Below are 20,729 nucleotides of genomic sequence, written 5' to 3'. Positions count from 1 at the left end.
AGGACACAGCAAGCGAGGAGGATGAGGAGGACTATGAGGATGAGCCAGAGGAGGAAAGTACACAGCGCTCTACTAGTAGTCACCAGATAGAGCGTGGATGGGGTGATGCAGAGCAGCCAGAGCACATTGCTCCAGCTGGTGACAGCGATGCATGGCTAGTTGGAAGCCTTCAGCACTTGAGTGACTTCATGCTGCAGTGTCTGAGAAACGACCCACGTGTGGGTTGTATTCTCCACACAAATGACTACTGGGTGGCCACCCTCTTAGATCCACGTTACCGCGACAGCCTTCAAAGCCTAATTACACCGTTGAACCGGGCACGTATAATGCAGGAGTACCAAGATGCACTAGTTAATTCACTCATGTACTCTTTTCCACCGCATAGCAATGATGCGCAGGCACTAGCAGGCACCTCAGTGCGTCCTGCGCCCAGCGGAATCTGTTCCGAAGCCGGTAGCAGAAGCAGTACATCTGCTACTGACAGGTTCAGTATACCCAACCTGTTCCAATGGTTTCTGTACCTGCAAATAGTTCGGGCACCATCAGCACAGACAGTGCAATGCACTAGGAGGCAACGTTAACGTTACATGGTGGCACAATACCTCTCCACCCCTGTCAGTGTGCTTCAGGATGGATCTGCCCCATTCAAGTTTTGGGTCTCCAAGTTGGATACATGGCCCGAGCTTAGCCAGTATGCCTTGGCGGTCCTGGCTTGTCCTGGTGCCAGTGTGATTTCTGAACGTGTCTTTAGTGCAGCTGGCAATGTACTAACAGACCAACGTACCAGACTATCCGCTGCAAATGTGGACCGGCTTACATTCCTAAAAATGAACCAGGCCTGGATTTCAGGTGACTTTTGCTGCCCTGGGCCAGAGTAGACAGGTTACATGCATGGTTGGTAGCAGTATGCATGCTCTGTCATGTGCCTATGTTGCACACAGCGTCATATGTTATGCCAGTGCTCTGGCCTCTACTACTAACTTCTAGCTCCTGGTTCTGTGACTGACTCTTTCATCTCATACTGTTTTCCATGGGCTCTAGTACCGCCAGCTAGTGCCCATTTTCGTGACTGCTGATTTCACAGCATGCCGTGTTTCTGGGCTCTAGTACCACCAGCTAGTGCCCATTTCTGTGACTGCCACTTTCACAGCATGCTGTGTTTCTGGGCAACAGTAACGCCAGCTGTACCTCGTTAGACCAAAGTGGAAAAAAAGGACGACAGATGCCAAACACCTATAGGCAGAAGCATAAGAGGCGGGATCCAGCCACGCCGGCTGTTTCCTGGCAGTGAAGTGTGGACACAGGTGCCTCCCCCGAGGGGTAAACCGAGTTCCAGCATCGCCAGCTGGTTCTCGGGAGTGCCCAAGGGCACGGGTACCTCCTGCTCCAAACCATGTTTCGACAACGCTCGCCGTTACACGGTTGTGTCCACCGCACTGTTTCACGCCCCCGCCGTATATCATTCCGGCTCAGTTTGCTGTTATCCGTGGTGTCGGCAGTGTAGGAGCCCCCTACGTGGACTCCAGGACCTGGCGCTCAAGGCTGGTCTCGACAGTGCCAGTAGGCCCTCCTCCTCCCCTGCTGCGACTGCGGAGTAAAGACGACTGTCCGGGTTGCGGGGGCAAATGTGGCTCTTGCACCTTGTGCCAAGAAGACATTACTACGGTAGAAGACCCAAGACAGGAAGACAGATGCAGAAGACCCAAGATGGGAAGACAGATGCAGGAGACCCAAGACAAGAAGACAGATGGAGATGTCCCCGGACTCCTGTCTTTTTGCTCTTGAACTTGCGTCTTTGTGGGGTTTTTTTGGGCTTCTCGGCAGTGCTTTTGGCTTATGTCACTACTACATTGTGGTATCAGGGCTACAGTAATGTCAGCTGTTGCCCAGTACAGACACTGGCACTTTTACCTTCTGCTGCTTATCTGGGCTCTAGTAACGTCAGCTGGTTCTCAGTAGAGTCAATGGCTTAGGTCCCTCCTTTGTGGTATCCGAGTTCCAGTAACGTCTGCTGGTCCTTGGTAGTGCATTCTGGCACAGGTTACCTCCTGCTTAGTTATCGGCCTCCGGTAACGTCAGCTGGTGCCCATTAGTTCCATTGGCTCTTATGCTGATTTCTGCTGCCTATACGGGTTCCAGACTCACCAGCTGTTTCTCTCAAGTTCCTGTGCCTACTGTTACTTCTGCGTATTTCCTCTGGGTTTGGGACATTCTGCGACCAGCCAATAGCAGGATAACCCTAGACAGAGGTTTAGGAAGCAGTAGGAGCAGATGTACATGAACCAAAACCAGAATATCAATATGCAGAATTACTGAATAACAGTAATATAATCAGCAGAAGACTAAGCATGGTTTAAAGGGAGTGTATCCGTTCCTCCAAGTTGTGCTCCGGGAAACTCCCTGCAAAGCAAGGTGAGCTGAATGTGGACACATGTCAGTCAAAGGGCATATTGACACCACCACCGGCAGTTTTAATTCAATAATGTAAAATCACTAACCCTAACTATCCCTAACCCTTACCCTAACCCTTACCCTACTAACCATAAACCCTAACCCTACCCCAGCTAATCCTAACCCAAAGAAAAATCACCGCTGTTAAAAAGATGTTTTCCTGCTACAGCTTTCGCTCTGTGCATTTTTCTAGGGATTTTTTTGCTCCTCTGCCTCTGCAAACTCCTTCCCCATTATCCTGAGGTGTTTCCCCTCCATTTTATCCATTATATAGGACTGTAGTGGTCATTTTGTAATTCCGATTTTTTTCTCCCATTGACTTGCATTGATATCGGAAATCGGAAATTCCGATATCCGATATTTTTTCAATATCGGAAATCGGAATTCCGATACGATATCGGGCAATATCGCTCATCCCTATTCAGCTCTCCAGCCATTATTTTTTGCGATGTGGTCAGTATGACATGCTAAAGGTAGAGAAAAGTCCTTTTTAAAAGGTGAAAATATATAGGTTATTATCTGTAGAGGTTATTCATAGAAAGGTTTTAATCTATAGAGAGGTTATTATCTATAGAAAGCTCCAAGCACTTACAGTACCAACAATGAGTCACTCCACTTTGTAGAATTAATCCATTGTATTTCAGTTGGATATTGTATGGCAACATGGCAAATATGACAATGTCCGAGATGCTACTTTGTATCTGCACAAGATGTTAGTTTGCAATCAGTTATTTGACATCAGAAAATCTAATTTGTTCCGCAAGCAATATTTGTATGCTTGTATATAAATATTAAGTTGTATTTTAGGGGAAAGTGTTCCTGTGACTAAGACACCATTGCCAAATGTTGACAATTCCATTCCTTGGAAAACACACAGTGGTGAAGATTACAAGAGACATGTCCTCTTCTGTGGCACAGAGGTCATCCAAACTCAAGCTCCTAACAAAAGTTTGGTGAAAGCTGTCGTATTAAGAACAGGTATAAGAATATAAGTTAACTATTCTATATTAAGGCGGATACATATGCAAAAAAAGATAAACTGAATTTTATTGATGACTGCTACTGTACTTAGAAAAGATTCAATTTTAAATGATAAGATACAATATGCAGTGCGGAAAAAAAGTATTTAGTCAGCCACCAATTGTGCAAGTTCTCCCACTTAAAAAGATGAGAGAGGCCTGTAATTGACATCATAGGAAGACCACAACTATGAGAGTCAAAATGAAAAAAATTGAGAAAATCACCTTGTCTGATTTGGCAAGATTTATTTAGTAAATTATGGTGGAAAATAATTATTTGGTCATTAACAAAAGTTCATCTCAATATTTTGTTATATATGTGGCTGACTAAATACTTTTTTCCCCACTGCACTATAAAATACTACAAATACAAAAAGTCATGTAAGCATCTCGATGCTGCAATGCAGGTAAATGCAAGCTCCACTAGATGGCAAATAGAGTGGAGGAAGGACTGCACACAGCAAGGCCAGACCTGCAATGCATCAGCGAAGCCACCATCAGATAGCAGCAGAATTGTCAAACAAGCTGGGTCGATACAAGACTGTTGCACAGAACAAAAGGAATAAACAAACACAGTTTCAAAAACAAGCCAAATGGGTCAGTACCAGTCAGGAGCAGATATGCTAAAGACAAGAGACAAAACAACAAGTCAGCGTCCAAGCCAAGTCAAAACCAGGGCGTCAATCCATGAAAGGGACACACTTAGTCAGGAAGGGAAGAGGGGATAAACAGACATGGGTTCAGTATGCAAGCAGCAGGACAAATCAGGGCAAACTGGGTCAGCTACACATGCCATAGGCAGAATCTATAACTGACATGGTCTGCAGGACACAGCAGAGATAAACAGCAAACCTGAGACCAGACTGAGGCTGAGAAAGTTAACTCCTGGCATGACCAGACCGGAAAAAGAGGAAGACAGGATTCAAAACCTGGTCTGGATCATGACAATACACTTCTCTCAAGGGGGGCCACCGCACCACCAGATTTCCCAGGATAATGTCAATTAAATGCCCAAACCAATTGATCCGAATGGACAGATTGCGCCGGGACCCATGATGGCTCCTCAGGACCATAACCCATCCAATGAGCCAAGTACTGAAGTGAATGGCGAACCATGCGAGAATCCATAATCCACTCCACTTCAAACTCAGTCTTACCATTCACAGAGGCAGGTGGCAGAAGGGATGGAGACTCAACAGAGGGAGACACAAATGACTTCAGGAGAGATTTATGGAACACATTGGGGATCCAAAGTGACGGAGGAATGCACAAGCGAAAGGCAACTGGGTTGACAACCTCTATGATCTCGTACGGGCCAATAAACTTGGGACTCAGCTTAACAGAAAGAACATTCAACCTTATATACTTAGTAGATAACCATACCTTATCCCCCACTAAAAATACCAGACCTGAAGACTGTCGCTTGTCAACAAAATGTTTATGTTTGCCCTGAACCTCCCCAATGTTCCTTTGGACCTCCGTCTAAATGTCCGGCAACCACCAAATAGCTGAATCAGCCCCAGGACACCTTGGATCAAGCCTAGATAATTCAACAAAATAGGGTGAAAACCGTAGTTACAAAATAACAGAGAGGTGCCCGTGGACTGATTGATCTGATTAATAAATGCAAACTATGCCACTGGCAATGAAGAGCACCAATCATCCTGTTGGGATGTGGCAAGATACCACAAAATTTGTTCAAGAGACTGATGGTCCTGACTGTCTGACCGTTGGTTTTGGGATAATAGGCAAGGAGAAGGCCAAACTAATACCTAACCTTTTTCAAAAAGCCCTCCAGAATTTGGACACAAATATTATCCCTGTATCAGAAACAACACTCAAAGGTGCACCATGCAACCACACCATGTGTTCAACTATCAACCTCGATAGTGTTTCAGCATTAGGCAGGTTTGCTAAAGGTACAAAATGCGCCTGTTTACAAAATCTGTCCACCACCACCCAGACTACAGTTTATGCCGTTGGAAGGAAGGAGGTCAGTTATAATGTCACGCTGCTGCAATGCAGGTAAATGCAAGCTCTACTAGATGTCAATAGAGTGGAGGGAGGACTGGACACAGCAAGGCCTGATCGGCAATGCAGCGGCGAGGCCACCACCAGGTGGCAGCAGAATAGTCAAACAAGCTGAGTTGATATAAGAATATAGCGCAGTTCAAAAGGAATAAGCAAACACAGTGTCAAAAACAAGCCAAATGGGTCAGTACCAGTCAGGAGCAAATATGCCAAAGACAAGAGACAAAACAACAAGTCAGGGTCCAAGCCAAGTCAAAACCAAGGAGTCAATACAAGAAAGGAAAACAATGAGTCAGGAAGGGAAGAGGGGATAAACAGACACGGGTTCAATAAGCAAGCAGCAGGACAAATCAGGGCAAACGGGGTCAGCTACATATGCCGTAGGCAGAAACTATAAGTGACATGATTTGCAGGATGTAGCAGAGATAGATAGCAAGCCTGAGACCAGACTGAAGCTGAGAAATTTAACTCCTAGCATGACCAGACTGGAGAAAAGTGAAGACAAGATTCAAAACCCGGTCTGGATCATGACAGTAAGCATATAAGCAAACTGATTGTGCTGTATATCATCGTGTACTGACTATTCAACATTTGGTCATTTGGGTATGTCTTAAAGGGGTTGTCTACTACTCAGACAACCCCTTCTCAATCCCTATTTTTCTCCATAGTAGAATAAAAACCCTTATACTCATGTCCGATGCCGTTCCCATGGTGTTGTCACTGGCTCTTCTGGGAATAACAATGCCACATGATCCCTTTTGCCAATCTGTGCTGGCTTCCAACAATGCTGTGTACAGATGTGGTATTTGTTTATGCTTGAGATTGTGCTGTCAGTCAATTAGCACAGGGCAGAGATAGATGTACAAAAATTATACATAAGTGGGAATGTGCACTGAACTCTTCTGCCATTCAAAGGGGTATATCAAGTACTTTGTTAGCATATTTGAATAAATTTGAATTTTGAACAAAAGAGAAACAATTTAAAACGCTAAACGTACAATATTTTTAGGACTATGTTCTTTAAAATGTGCTGGTTTTTTATGCTGACAGATTCCCTTTAAAGGGAACCTGTCACATCAGGTAACACTATTAACCTGCAGATATAAGGTTAGTTTGCAGATTTAGAATGTTAGAAGGGTAACCAGTCACTGTAGTGAAAGAGAGTCCCAGGAGAAAATTAACTGCATTCCTCTCGGGAGCCATGGGCTTTCAGTCATACAGGCAGGCCTATGCTGCTGCAGTTACCGATCACACCTTTAAACATGCTCCAGTGCTATGACTGCCAGCCAGCTCAGCAATGTATTAGTGCAGAGCCATCTGTCAGTCAAGTCAGTGCCAAGGTGTGCTTTTTAGTCTCCGATCACAGTTCTGTGAGCGGTGAGTGTAGCCACACCAGCAAACCTACAGTGGGGAAAAAAAGTATTTAGTCAGTCAGCAATAGTGCAAGTTCCACCACTTAAAAAGATGAGAGGCGTCTGTAATTTACATCATAGGTAGACCTCAGCTATGGGAGACAAACTGAGAAAAAAAAATCCAGAAAATCACATTGTCTGTTTTTTTTTTTTCATTTTATTTGCATATTATGGTGGAAAATAAGTATTTGGTCAGAAACAAGCAATCAAGATTTCTGGCTCTCACAGACCTGTAACTTCTTCTTTAAGAGTCTCCTCTTTCCTCCACTCATTACCTGTAGTAATGGCACCTGTTTAAACTTGTTATCAGTATAAAAAGACACCTGTGCACACCCTCAAACAGTCTGACTCCAAACTCCACTATGGTGAAGACCAAAGAGCTGTCAAAGGACACCAGAAACAAAATTGTAGCCCTGCACCAGGCTGGGAAGACTGAATCTGCAATAGCCAACCAGCTTGGAGTGAAGAAATCAACTGTGGGAGCAATAATTAGAAAATGGAAGACATACAAGACCACTGATAATCTCCCTCGATCTGGTGCTCCACGCAAAATCCCACCCCGTGGGGTCAGAATGATCACAAGAACGGGGAGCAAAAATCCCAGAACCACGCGGGGGGACCTAGTGAATGAACTGCAGAGAGCTGGGACCAATGTAACAAGGCCTACCATAAGTTACACACTACGCCACCATGGACTCAGATCCTGCAGTGCCAGACGTGTCCCACTGCTTAAGCCTGTTCATGTCCGGGCCCGTCTGAAGTTTGCTAGAGAGCATTTGGATGATCCAGAGGAGTTTTGGGAGAATGTCCTATGGTCTGATGAAACCAAACTGGAACTGTTTGGTAGAACACAACTTGTCGTGTTTGGAGGAAAAAGAATACTGAGTTGCATCCATCAAACACCATACCTACTGTAAAGCATGGTGGTGGAAACATCATGCTTTGGGGCTGTTTCTCTGCAAAGGGGCCAGGACGACTGATCCGGGTACATGAAAGAATGAATGGGGCCATGTATCGTGAGATTTTGAGGGCAAACCTCCTTCCATCAGCAAGGGCATTGAAGATGAAACGTGGCTGGGTCTTTCAACATGACAATGATCCAAAGCACACCGCCAGGGCAGCGAAGGAGTGGCTTCGTAAGAAGCATTTCAAGGTCCTGGAGTGGCCTAGCCAGTCTCCAGATCTCAACCCTATAGAAAACCTTTGGAGGGAGTTGAAAGTCCGTGTTGCCAAGCGAAAAGCCAAAAACATCACTGCTCTAGAGGAGATCTGCATGGAGGATTGGGCCAACATACCAACAACAGTGTGTGGCAACCTTGTAAAGACTTACAGAAAACGTTTGACCTCTGTCATTGCCAACAAAGGATATATCACAAAGTATTGAGATGAAATTTTGTTTCTGACCAAATACTTATTTTCCACCATAATATGCAAATAAAATGAAAAAAAACCAGACAATGTGATTTTCTGGATTTTTTTTTCTCAGTTTGTCTCCCATAGTTGAGGTCTACCTATGATGTAAATTACAGACGCCTCTCATTTTTTTAAGTGGTGGAACTTGCACTATTGCTGACTGACTAAATACTTTTTTTCCCCACTGTATGTGACTGAAAGCTAATAGCTCACAAGAGGAGAAAAGTTCTCTTGCTCCCGGGGGTCGCACTTTCAGTATGGTGGACGAGAACTTTTCTAGCTTAATTAACCTACTGATTAGCCCTAAATCAGCAGGTTAATAGCATTTTCCAATGTGACAGGGTGACTTTAAGCTTTAAAATAAATAAATTTGGATTTTCACTTACCATAGCACTAATACAAGGCAGCTAACAGTCTGTGGAGAAAAGGGGACTGCTTGACAAGTACTAAAAAAACTCCAGAGCGATAGTGGAGTGTAGATTTTGAAAATACCTGGCTCAAAAGGGGAGAACATAGATAAAAGTGATTGTGGTGATCATTCCTACCAAAATAATTAGAGCAATGGAGATAAATTAAAAACTAAACAAGATGGTTTATTCAGCTCCCCAGCCTTTATTTTTTATGATGTGGTCAATTTGAAATGCTAAAACTAGTGAAAGGCAAAAGCCTGGGAAAAAGACCTTAGGCTTATCGCCAAACATAGGTTTAAATTACCCATTTTGTATTGTCAATCCAACCTCCAATCAATAAATATTTGCCCATTGTTCTTGGCAGCTCAGGTCCATGTGCTGCCAAGAATGATGAAATTTTGTGAAAACCAATGAATGAATGATGACCATTTTTCTCATTCAGAGGATGATTGGAAGCCTGTTTAAACTGCATGATCATTGTAAACAAGCAGTCCTTAGTCCTGGTCATTCACAATAATCGTGCAGTGTAATTGGACGATTTTCAAAATTGGTAAATTTTCAGTTTAGGAGTTTTCTTTTTTTATTTCTGTTCTTGCATAATTTTTTATTTCTCCATCAATACAGTGGTATGAGGGCTTGGTTTTTGCAGGATGAGTTCAAGTGTTGAATGATTCCTTTCACTTTACCATGTAATGAAAAATGGGAAAAAATTGTGGTCAAAAGAACACAATTTCCCCATTATTTTTTTTGTTTTGTATTTATGCATTCATTATTTGGTAAAAATTGGTCTGGTAGTGCAGGGACAGAAAACAGTTATTATTGCTTTTTTAGTCTTTTTTTATGGGGTGTTTAGCAAATGTTGAAAATAATTTTGTATCTTGATAGATTGGGATGTTATGCATTTGGTGATAGAAAATATGTTATAATTTTCTTTTCCTTTTAAACTATTTTTTATTTTTTTATTTTATCTATGTCTTTTAACACTTTTTATGTTTACCTGTATTTTTTAGCTCTTTTACAGCACTTGAACTAGAATATCACAGTATTGGAGTTCAGTGTGAAAATTACCAGGATGGCATATACAGAGGTCTTCAGCAGCACACTGACTGCCAAGACAACCCATTGGTTTTTGGCAATTATATCATGGTGGGCTGATCAGAACCAGTGCAGGCATGCACCAATGATTGCATTAGTTAAATGCTACTGTCAAAGATTGACATTGGAATTTAAGTTGTTAAACAGTCCCGGGCAGCACAAACTCCAGCTGTTATAGGAAGATGCCACTATATATAACACAGTGAGCATTTGTCTGGGAAGGTGCAGGCTCAATTCTTGAGCCACTCAATATTGAGTTGTGCTCAAAAGTTTAAATACCCCGGCAGACTTTTTGCTTTCTTGGCCTTTTTTCAGAGAATGTGAATGATAACACCAAAACTTTTTCTCCACTCATGGTTAGTGGTTGGGTGAAGCCATTTATTGTCAGACTACTTTATTTTCTCTTTCTAAATCATAATGACAATCCAAAATATCCAAATAACCCTGATAAAAAGTTCACATACCCTGGTAATTTTGGCCTGATAACATGCACAGAAGTTGACACAAATGGGTTTGACAGCCCACTAAAGGTAACATCCTCACCTGTGACCTGTTTGCTTGTAATCAGTGTGCGTGCATAAAAGCTAAGTGAGTTTCTGGGACCAAGACAGACTCTTGTATCTTTCATCTAGCCACTGACGTTTCTTGATTGTGAGTCATGGGGAAAGCAAAATAATTGTCAATGGATCTACGGGAAAAGGTAGTTGAACGGTACAAAACAAGAAAGGGATGCAAAAAGATATCCAAGGAATTGATAGTGCCAGTCAGCAGTATTCAAACTGTAATTAACAAATGGAAAGTCAGGGGCTCTGTAAAAGCAAAACCACTGTCAAGTGGACCAAGAAAAATTTTGTCCACAACTGCCAAGAAAATTGCTCAGGATGCAAACAAATACCCAGAAATAAAATCAGCTGAAATACCTGACTCTCTGAAAACTAGCGGTGTGGCTGTTTCAAGATTCACAATAAGGAGGCACTTGAAGAAAAATGGGTTGCATGGTTGTGTTGCCAGAAAAAGACAATACTGCGCAAATGCCACAAAGTATCTCACCTACAATACGCAAAACAGCACAGAGACAAGTCTCAAAACATCTGGAACAAGGTATTTCGTAGTGATGAGACCAAAATTGAACTTTATGGCCACAACCATAATGTTGCATTTGGAGAGAGGTCAACAAGGCCTATGATAAAAGGAACATCATTCCTACTGTAAAGCATGGAGGTGGATCACTGAAGTTTTGGGGATGTGTGAGCTACAAAGGCACTGAAAACTTGGTCAAAGTTGAAGGAAAAATGAATGCAGCAGGTTATCAGTAAATACTGTAGCGCATGGGACGTACTTGGATGTTCCAATGTGACAATGATCTAAAACAGAAGGCCAAGTCGACCTGTCATTAGCTACAGCAGAACAAAGTGAAAGTTCTGAAGTGGATATCTCAGTCTCCTGACCTTAATATCATTGAGCCACTCTGGATGAGCTCTCAAGCGCTCAGGTCATACTAGACAGCCCAGGAATTTCCAAGAACTGTAGTCTAAATGTCAAGAAGAGAGGGCAGCTTTACTATCTAAGAAAATAAAGAACCTCATCCACAACTACCACAAAAGACTTCAAGCTGTCATTGATGCTAGAAGGACCAATACACAGTATTAAGAAATTGGGTATGTAAACTTTTGATCAGGATCATTTGGATGTTTTGGGTTTTCATTATGATTTAAAAAGAGAAAACCCACTAGTTTGAAAATAAATGGCTTAATCCAACCACTAACCATGAGTGGAGAAAAAGTTTTAGTGTTATCATTCATATTCTCTGAAAAAGGCCAAGAAAGAAAATATTCTGCCGAGATTTGTAAATTTTTGAGCACAACAGTAAACAATGTGATAACATGCCATTATTTGATGTTATGTGGACTTTATTAGGTTAAGGATTAAGAAAACTATTGTTTAAATAGATTTGTCAAAGACTTATCAAATAAGTATCAACAAATTGTATTATATTTACCAAGTTGAATGAGGATTTATGTGTAAACTCTTTAAATAATTCTCTATTTTTATATATTAGGATTCAATACAGCCAAAGGTGATCTTGTCAGGTCTATACTCTACCCCAAGCCAGTAAACTTTAAACTTCACAGAGATGCAGTCAGATTTTTACTGGTGCTTGTGGCAATTACAGTGATTGGATTGATTTACACACCTATCGTCTTTGCAAAAAGTGGAGTAAGTTGTTTTCAGTTTTGTGATAATAAATTGTTCCAGCAGGTAATAACTAAAAGTTTTTTTCAGACTAAAATAGGTATTCTGAAAGCACTATTGTATGTGCATTCACAAAGGAACCTTCCATAACAATAAAATTAATGAGGTCATTTCACCAAATTGTTCATGTTGAACTGAAAAATATTTAGAATTGAGAGTCCTCAGTGGTTGACACCTTTTAATGGTTAACTGAATAGATCAAAGAATTTGAAAGAATATAACCAGTAAGGTCGAAAAACATTAATTGAATTATCAGGGAGCCTTACATAACTATAGATATGAGATAAAATATTGTTAGGAGTGGCGGAAGGCACTAAATAAAAAATAAATAAAGTGCCTTCGCCACTCGGGGTCCACCGTGCGGTGGATGGAAAAACCGCTGCTAAAGAGGCAGAGCACTATGGCGGTAATGTGCACAGGGTTTAACTGCACCCAATACACTAAAGCAAGCTCTGTTATGGTCACAGAGCTGCAAGCTTAAAGCATACAAACCGCTGAGTCTGTTCTAGGTCAACGACTTCAGCGAGCAGACACGGTATTAATAGTCACAGGAGTATCCTTAGACGTCAGGCGTGAACTAAGCCACAAGGAAGGCACCGCTAAAACGCAAGCGTGATGCAGGACGCTAGCTGCTGAGACAGATGGAGCTTGAGTGCGCTGGCGCTAGCGCTGCTACAGACTGAATCCCACACACTCACACAGACGTAATATCAGAGGGAAGGGGTTCTTAATAAGTCAGTCACCAGTCCAAGCATCCATCACCATACAAACAGCAGCAGTATGAAATACTAGCGCATGGCGGAACAGCCATGCGCACTTTTTATAGTGCACGGGACCTTCCGGAAATCTTCAGAGCCCTGGGATAAACCAATGGAATCAGGAGCAGGACCTGAGCACCTGACTCCTGAACTCCAATGGGAGGTTATCCCTCGAACATGCTCAGAAGAAGGGACAAAGGACTTAGCCTCCGGGGAGAGTTGCTGTAAAGCAATCTCCTCTGCAATCTCCTTTGCATTAAATACAGAGCAGGAGACCGCAGTATGTGAGGGTCTAGATTCCTGCCTAGCAATTGCCGAAATCTGACTCCTAACATTACCCCCCCTAGGGCCCCCCTCCCTGAAACCTCCGATCCGCCTGCCTGTGCCCAACAGTGGCACGGACCTCAGACTCACCAAAAGGCGAACCTGATGTCCCGGTAGGTGAAACAGTAGACCGAGATACACGACAGGCATTAACGGAGGTGAGATCACCGGGTTTGAGGAGGGACACCCGAGAGACAATGGGAGCGGTTGTTTCAAGGACATGCCGCCGTGTGTCGACGGCCGTCGGCACACCCCGTCTGGGTAGATTATCCCGAGCACAACAGGTGCATGCCCGAATGAACCTCTTCACATCCCGAGCCCTGTGCGGCCACCAATACGAACCGGCCAGGGACTTCGTGGTCTGCATATAGCAACAGTGGCCGTCCGCATTTTAAGCGTGTGCCCACGTGAGAATTTTAGGCTGCTGGCAAGTGGGGACAAAAGTCTCGCCGACCAACTCACAGTCAGACCATTTCAGGGCGCTGTCTTCCTGGGAAGCAGCGGGTAGATGGTGACAACCGCATATGGACTTTTGAGCCGGGCGTGTCTCTGATGTGGCGCGAGACACCTCCATGGGATCGGGAGGTAGAACCTCTGGCTCGGGCAGGTCCAGAGTCTCCAAAAAGTTAGGAGCCGGAGCACCTCTCCGTTTAGCATGAGCACGCTCCATACCACGCTCCGAAAAACGGAGGTCGATACTGGAGGAGATAGAGATTAACTCCTCCCAAAGTGGTAGGGATCTCTCTAATGGAGAGAGCATCCTTAACGTGCTCCGCTAATCCTCTCCAAAAAACGGGGATCAACGCCTTGTCAGACCACTCCTACTTGGACGCCAGTGTCCGAAAACGGACGGCGTATTGACCAGCTGAGAGTGATCTCTGAGACAAGGCTAGCAATTGGAGCTAGGTATCATGGGTGACCCGTGGACCAAGAAAAACTTGCCTGATGGCAGTAAGCAAGTAAGCAGCGGTCCGAATCTCAGGGTCCCCTCGCTCCCACAGTGGCGTAGCCCACTCCAACGCCTTGCCCGACAGTAGGGAGATAATGAAAGCCACCTTGGCCCGTTCTGTAGAGAATTGCGCAGCCAGCAGCTCCAGGTGTATTGAGCACTGGCTGATGAAACCCCTGCAGGAGGCGCCATCCCCACAGTATTTTTTGGGAAATGGGAGGTGGGTAACTGTCGGCGCAAGGGCGGACATGGACATATGCCCTACGGCATCTGTGAGTGCTTGCACAGCAGCATCCATGGCCTGCGCAGCTGCGAGAGCCCTCTCAAGGGTAGCCAAGCGAGCCTCGAACTGACGCACACACTGCACTAATTGCTACTGGTCTGCTATCTCTAGCCAGACCCTGGCGATAGTATTATGTTTGAAGTGGCGGAAGGCGCTAAATAAAAATAAATAAAGTGCCTTCGCCACTCGAGGTCCACCGTGCGGTGGATGAAAAAAACGCTGCTAAAGAGGCAGAGCACTATGGCGGTAATGTGCACAGGGTAAAACTGCACCCAATGCACTAAAGCAAACTCTGTTATGGTAACAGAGCTGCAAGCTTAAAGCATACAAAACCGCTGAGTCTGTTCTAGGTCACAGACTTCAGCGAGCAGACACGGTATTAATAGTCACAGGAGTAGCCTTAGACGTCAGGACTACTCCATCTAGACCTACCGTGAAGTAAGTAGCAAAGCGTCGCAACTGCAAACGCCCGGCAGAGTTGCTACCGCAGCGCGGCGTAAACTAAGCCGCAAGGAAGGCACCGCTAAAACGCAAGCGCGATGCAGGACGCTAGCTGCTGAGACAGATGGAGCTTGAGCGCGCTGGCGCTAGCGCTGCTACTGACTGAATCCCACACACTCACACAGACGTAATATCAGAGGGAAGGGGTTCTTAATAAGTCAGTCACCAGTCCAAGCATCCATCACCATACACACAGCAGCAGTATGAAATACTAGCGCATGGCGGAACAGCCATGCGCACTTTTTATAGTGCACGGGACCTTCCGGAAATCTCCAGAGCCCTGGGATAAACCAATGGAATCAGGAGCAGGACCTGAGCACCTGACTCCTCAACTCCAATGGGAGGTTATCCCACGAGCATGCTCAGAAGAAGGGACGAAGGACTTAGCCTCCGGGGAGAGTTGCTGTAAAGCAATCTGCTCTGCAATCTCCTTTGCATTAAATACAGAGGAGGAGACCGCAGTATGTGAGGGTCTAGATTCCTGCCTAGCAATGGCCGAAATCTGACTCCTAGCAAAATATAACCTTTATTAAAGTCTTAATTAAAAAACACCACAACCACACATTTAAACAAATGACCGTGTCACCTACTGGACCCTACAATGGGACCTGATTCCAGACCTACCTCACAGCGGAGGTTGCCACCCTAGACAAATACGAGTTTGGCGCCCCCGCTCCATGACGGCTGTACCCTAAATCTCCTAGATAACCCTGGATATGTGCAACAAGCAATCCTTCATTTAGCCAGGAAAGGAGTGTATAGGGGTTGCCACAATGATAATTGCTGAGTAGGCAACAAGTAGAAAAAAGTGCAAAAGACAGTGCAATTGACAGGACAATAAAGTGACATGTGCAAAAAAGATGAGTACCTAACTAACTGTTCCCTGTACATGTGTACCTTCCTATCAGCGGAGGTTGGCACCCTACTGGTCAGTGGAATGGTGCCCCCGCTCCACGACGGCTCACCCTACACAAGCCCTGGTATAGCTGATAAATTCACATTAGGGAAAACATTATCAATTCTGGAAGGTTTTGTGGCATGATAAGATAGATAGCAGATCAGATAAATGCTCAAACATGTTGATAACAGTAAAAGAGGTACTCAAGTTTTGATGCTGGATAGGAAAACCTCAACGCGTTTCTCCTAACAGGATCATCAGGAGGTAACTATCTACCTCCTGATGATCCTGTTAGGAGAAACGCGTTGAGGTTTTCCTATCCAGCATCAAAACTTGAGTACCTCTTTTACTGTTATCAACATGTTTGAGCATTTATCTGATCTGCTATCTATCTTGTTATGCCACAAAACCTTCCAGAATTGATAATGTTTTCCCTAATGTGAATTTATCAGCTATACCAGGGCTTGTGTAGGGTGAGCCGCTGTGGAGCGGGGGCACCATTCCACTGACCAGTAGGGTGCCAACCTGCGCTGATAGGAAGGTACACAGATACAGGGAACAGTTAGTTAGGTACTCATCTGTTTTGCACATGTCACTTTATTGTCTTGTCAATTGCACTGTCTTTTGCACTTTTTTCTACTTGTTGCCTACTCAGCAATTATCATTGTGGCAACCCCTATACACTCCTTTCCTGGCTAAATGAAGGCTTGCTTGTTGCATATATCCAGGGTTATCTAGGAGATTTAGGGTACAGCCGTCGTGGAGGGGGGCGCCAATCTCGTATTTGTCTAGGGTGCCAACCTCCGCTGTGAGGTAGGTCTGGTATCAGGTCCCATTGTATGGTCCAGTAGGTGACACGGTCATTTATTTAAATGTGTGGTTGTAGTGTCTTTTTATTAAGACTTTAATAAAGGTTATAATTTATCTCATATCTATAGTTATGTAAGGCTCCCTGATAATTTAACTGAAGAGATCGTAACAAATTGAAAGCTTTTGAGACTACTCAGGTCTCTTCATCAGGCAAGGACTGATGAAAATTTTTCTGTCTACTGGCTAACATGGTACAAAGATATATATCTTTCCTATATCATGTGGAACTGGGCACACAATGGAAAAGTGGCTGCAGAATGGAATAAAATATTTTATTTTTTTGTCTCTCTGTATGATACATTGCTGAACAATCATAAGCAGAGTGTGACATATATGACAGACAGCCCTGATCTCCTGGTCTAACCTCCTCCATTAGTCAGTGTGGGGGAAAGGGTAGTGCAGCTGAGTTTATCTGTGTCATATTACAAAACCTTACAGACCAGGAGATTAAAGCTATCTTTCAGAGATGAAAAAATAACATGTTTTATTCCATTAAATAGTGGAACATCTTACCACTTGTGTACTTGACCCGATCCCATCCCACTTCATCCCAAACCTCACCACAGTCTTCCTCCCAACCATAACCCATCTCTTCAACCTATCACTAACAACTGGTGTTTTCCCCTCAAGCTTTAAACATTCCTCAATCACACCTATCCTCAAAAAGCCCTCTCTTGACCCATCCTTTGTATCTTGCTATCACCCCATATCATTTCTCCACTATGCCTCAAAACTACTGGAATAACACATCCATCTTGAACTGTCCACCCACCTCTCCTCTTGCTCCCTCTTTAACCACTTACATTCGCTTCCGGTGGCACCACTCCACTGAAACTGCCCTAAGGTCACAATGACCTATTAACCGTCAAGGCCAAGCGACACTACTCTGTCCTCCACATCCTGGACCTGTCCTCTGCCTTTGACACCATGGACCACTCGCTATTACTACAGACCCTCTCATCTCTTGGCATCACAGACTTGGCCCTATCTTGGATCTCGTCATAACTAGCAGACAAGACATTCAGCGTCTCCCACTCGCACACCACTTCCTCACCTCGCCCCCTATCTGTTGGAGTCCCGCAAGGTTCAGTCCTAGGGACCCTGATCTTCTCCATTTACACCTTTGAACTCGGAGAGCTCATAGAATCTCACAGCTTTTAGTGTCACCTCTATGCTGATGACACACAGATCTAATTCTCTGGATGAGAAATCACCTTCCTACTAACTAGAATCCCACAATGTCTGTCTGCTATTTCATCCTTCATCTCCTTTAGATGTCTAAAACTTATTATGGACAAAACAGAATTCATCATCTTTCCCCCATCTCACTTTACCCCCCTAACGGACCTATCCATTAAAGTAAATGGCTGCCCACTCTTCCCAGTCCTACAAGCTCACTGCCTCGGAGTAATCCTTGACACTGATCTCGCTTTCAAACCACATATCCAAGCCCTTTCCACTTCCTGCCAACTTCAACTCAAAAACATTTCACGGATGCCTACATTCCTCAACCATGAATCTGCAAAAACCCTAGTCCATGCTCTCATCATCTCCTACCTTGTCTACTGCAACTTCCTGCTCTGTGGTATCCCCTCTAACACTCTCACATCCCTCCAATCTATTCTAAACTCTGCTGCTTGACTAATCCACCTGTCCCTCCGCTATTCCCCGGCCTCTCCCCTCTGTCAATCCCTGCACTGGCTCCCCATTACCCAAAGACTCCAATTCAAAACCCTAACCATGTCATACAAAGCCATCCACAACCTGTGTTCTTCATACATCTGTGACCTCGTCACCCGGTACTTACCTACACGCAACCTCCGATCCTCACAAGATATCCTTCTCTACTCCACTCTTCCCACAAATGCATACAAGATTTCTCCGTGCAACACCCCTACTCTGGAAGTCTCTATTACAACATATCAGACTCTCGCCTACCATCGAAACCTTCAAAAAGAACCTGAAGACCTACCTCTTCTGACAAGCCTACAACCTGCAGTAACCACCGATCAACCAAGCCACTGCACAACCAGCTCTACCCTTGCCTAGTGTATCCTCACCAATCCCTTGTAGATTGTGGGCCCTCGGGGGCAGGATCCTCTCTCCTGTAACAGTTCTGACTTGTATCGTTTAATATTACTGTACTTGTTTTTTATTATGTATACCCCTCCTCACATGTAACACGCCATGGAATAAATGGCACTATAATACTAAATAATAACAATTCCATTAGATGTAGAGATGCTTGTCAAATATTTCATAGACTTCAAATTGTCTCCAAGTTGTTGTTTTAAACCTTGCAAAATGAACAGTCCCCACCATAAGTAGCTTTTCAGAGCAGGTCTCATAATCACAGATCTCACTGAGCTATGTGCTTGTTCAGATGCCCTGTTATTTCTATATCAAATACGATGCTAACATTATGGACCCATAAAAAGCCACTGATGGCTGAACAGCAGAATTTATGCTGAGCCTAATTCTATAGGTACAGACAGACGCCATATAACTGCCTGCTCTCCTGACCTGAGCTTGACAGCTACATAGAAATATATTATGCTGTCATGTTCAGGTCAGGTATGGTGTTGGGCCAGTCCGTGCACTTTGATGTGATCATGGCTTGAGTTTTACGGCCATCTGTCTGTTTCCTTATACTAATACTACAGCTGAGTTGCTCACAAGAACTGTCACTCAAGAAGGAGTGCCCACCCTGTCGGACTCTAGGAAGTAAAAAAAAAAATAGAAAGTTGTCTGCTGTTCAAGAGACAACTTGAGAATGCTCCTTTAAGGAGAAACTCCATCTGAAAAAAAAATTCCCATTTTAGTTATCCAGTAGTAAAATTTTGGCTTGGGACCCGACATATAGAGTTTACACTATTTACATTCATGGCACATTTTTCGAGATCCTATGTTGCTTCCTACTGTAGACGAAGACATTAGTACATAACATAACAAAAGAAATGTCATTGTTGTCAGGACATACTATGGCGCTTATATAGAATTTTCTCTTAATATCGATTCTGACTATAGTAATAAAAGATTTTCTATATTGACTATCAGTATTGTTATGAATGATACATGGTAGAGCTGTGTTATTTAATATCTTATCATCATCCATTAGTGCTTTTGCAGACATAAAGCATTATGCAGTTATTATGTGAATTATGATGTAAGTATAAGATATTTCATTTAAGATTTTGATAAATTCAGTCTCATGTTTATGATTTAGGCTTCCACATCAGACATTGTCCTCTGGGCATTCATGATCATTACTGGCAGCATTCCTGCAGCTCTGCCAGCAGCTGTCCAAGTCTGTATACTGTATTCCCAAACTAGGCTTAGGAAGAATGGCATATTCTGTCTAAGCGCACAGAGGATTAATATGTGCGGACAACTAAATATTATTTGTTTTGATAAGGTAAATCATCATTATGTGTTTTGTTGTCTAATTTTCTGATCAAAAATATAATGGCCCCTATTCATCAATGCTTTTATGCCAGAATTCTAGCATAAAAAACTTTGAAAAATTGTAAAATGTTTGCTCAACCCAAGGCTGTTTTAAACTTTTGTAACTTTTTCACACTGTTTTTTTCTGGCACCGATAAAGTGGGCAGAGATGGGGTGACCCCACTTGTCAAATTTATAATCAGTGGCAGCGTTCCTTACTCCATAAATCTTGGTCTACTCTCTAACTGGAGTAAAATTTTTGGTGAGGCGCACACATGCCATATTGTGCCTAGCTTGATTCATTAAGAATCTCTTATTTTATTAGGTGCCTCGCACTCCACACTTGAGCCCTCAAAGCCAAAGTGAAAAGTTCAAGTCTTGATGAACTGTGGCCATTGTGTGCGATAGCTGAAATTCCTACCTCCTTATACTGTATAATGTATGTTTATTGACCAGTTTATTGAATAATGGTTATTTTGCAGAAACAATTTGTATAACTAAAGAGTTAAATTGTACTGATATTAAAATAAGTATGGTTTGTTTGATTTGACTTAGACATATGTTAGAAAATTAAGGGCAATTTTCTAAATAATGACCAGATATGATGTTATGCTTGTT

At 43.4% G+C, this 20,729-nt stretch overlaps 1 protein-coding gene across 1 annotated transcript in view; it reads left to right on the top strand.

The window, feature by feature from the left end:
* The window catches only part of LOC141092478 (probable cation-transporting ATPase 13A4), a 349,711-nt gene that overhangs the window by 195,717 nt on the left and 133,265 nt on the right, over positions 1–20,729 (top strand). The window contains exons 10-12 of the mRNA XM_073578646.1: positions 3,259–3,429; positions 11,891–12,048; positions 19,894–20,082. Of these exons, the coding sequence (XP_073434747.1) occupies positions 3,259–3,429; positions 11,891–12,048; positions 19,894–20,082 (518 nt within the window). The remainder of the gene's footprint in view (positions 1–3,258; positions 3,430–11,890; positions 12,049–19,893; positions 20,083–20,729) is intronic.

This window comes from Dendrobates tinctorius, unplaced genomic scaffold (genome assembly GCF_039654945.1).
Source record: "Dendrobates tinctorius isolate UK_male_01 unplaced genomic scaffold, ASM3965494v1 ptg000060l, whole genome shotgun sequence".
NCBI classification, from domain to species: Eukaryota; Metazoa; Chordata; class Amphibia; order Anura; family Dendrobatidae; genus Dendrobates; species Dendrobates tinctorius.
The sequence above is the reverse complement of the archived record's forward strand: the minus strand, read 5'-3'. Positions and strand labels throughout refer to the sequence as shown.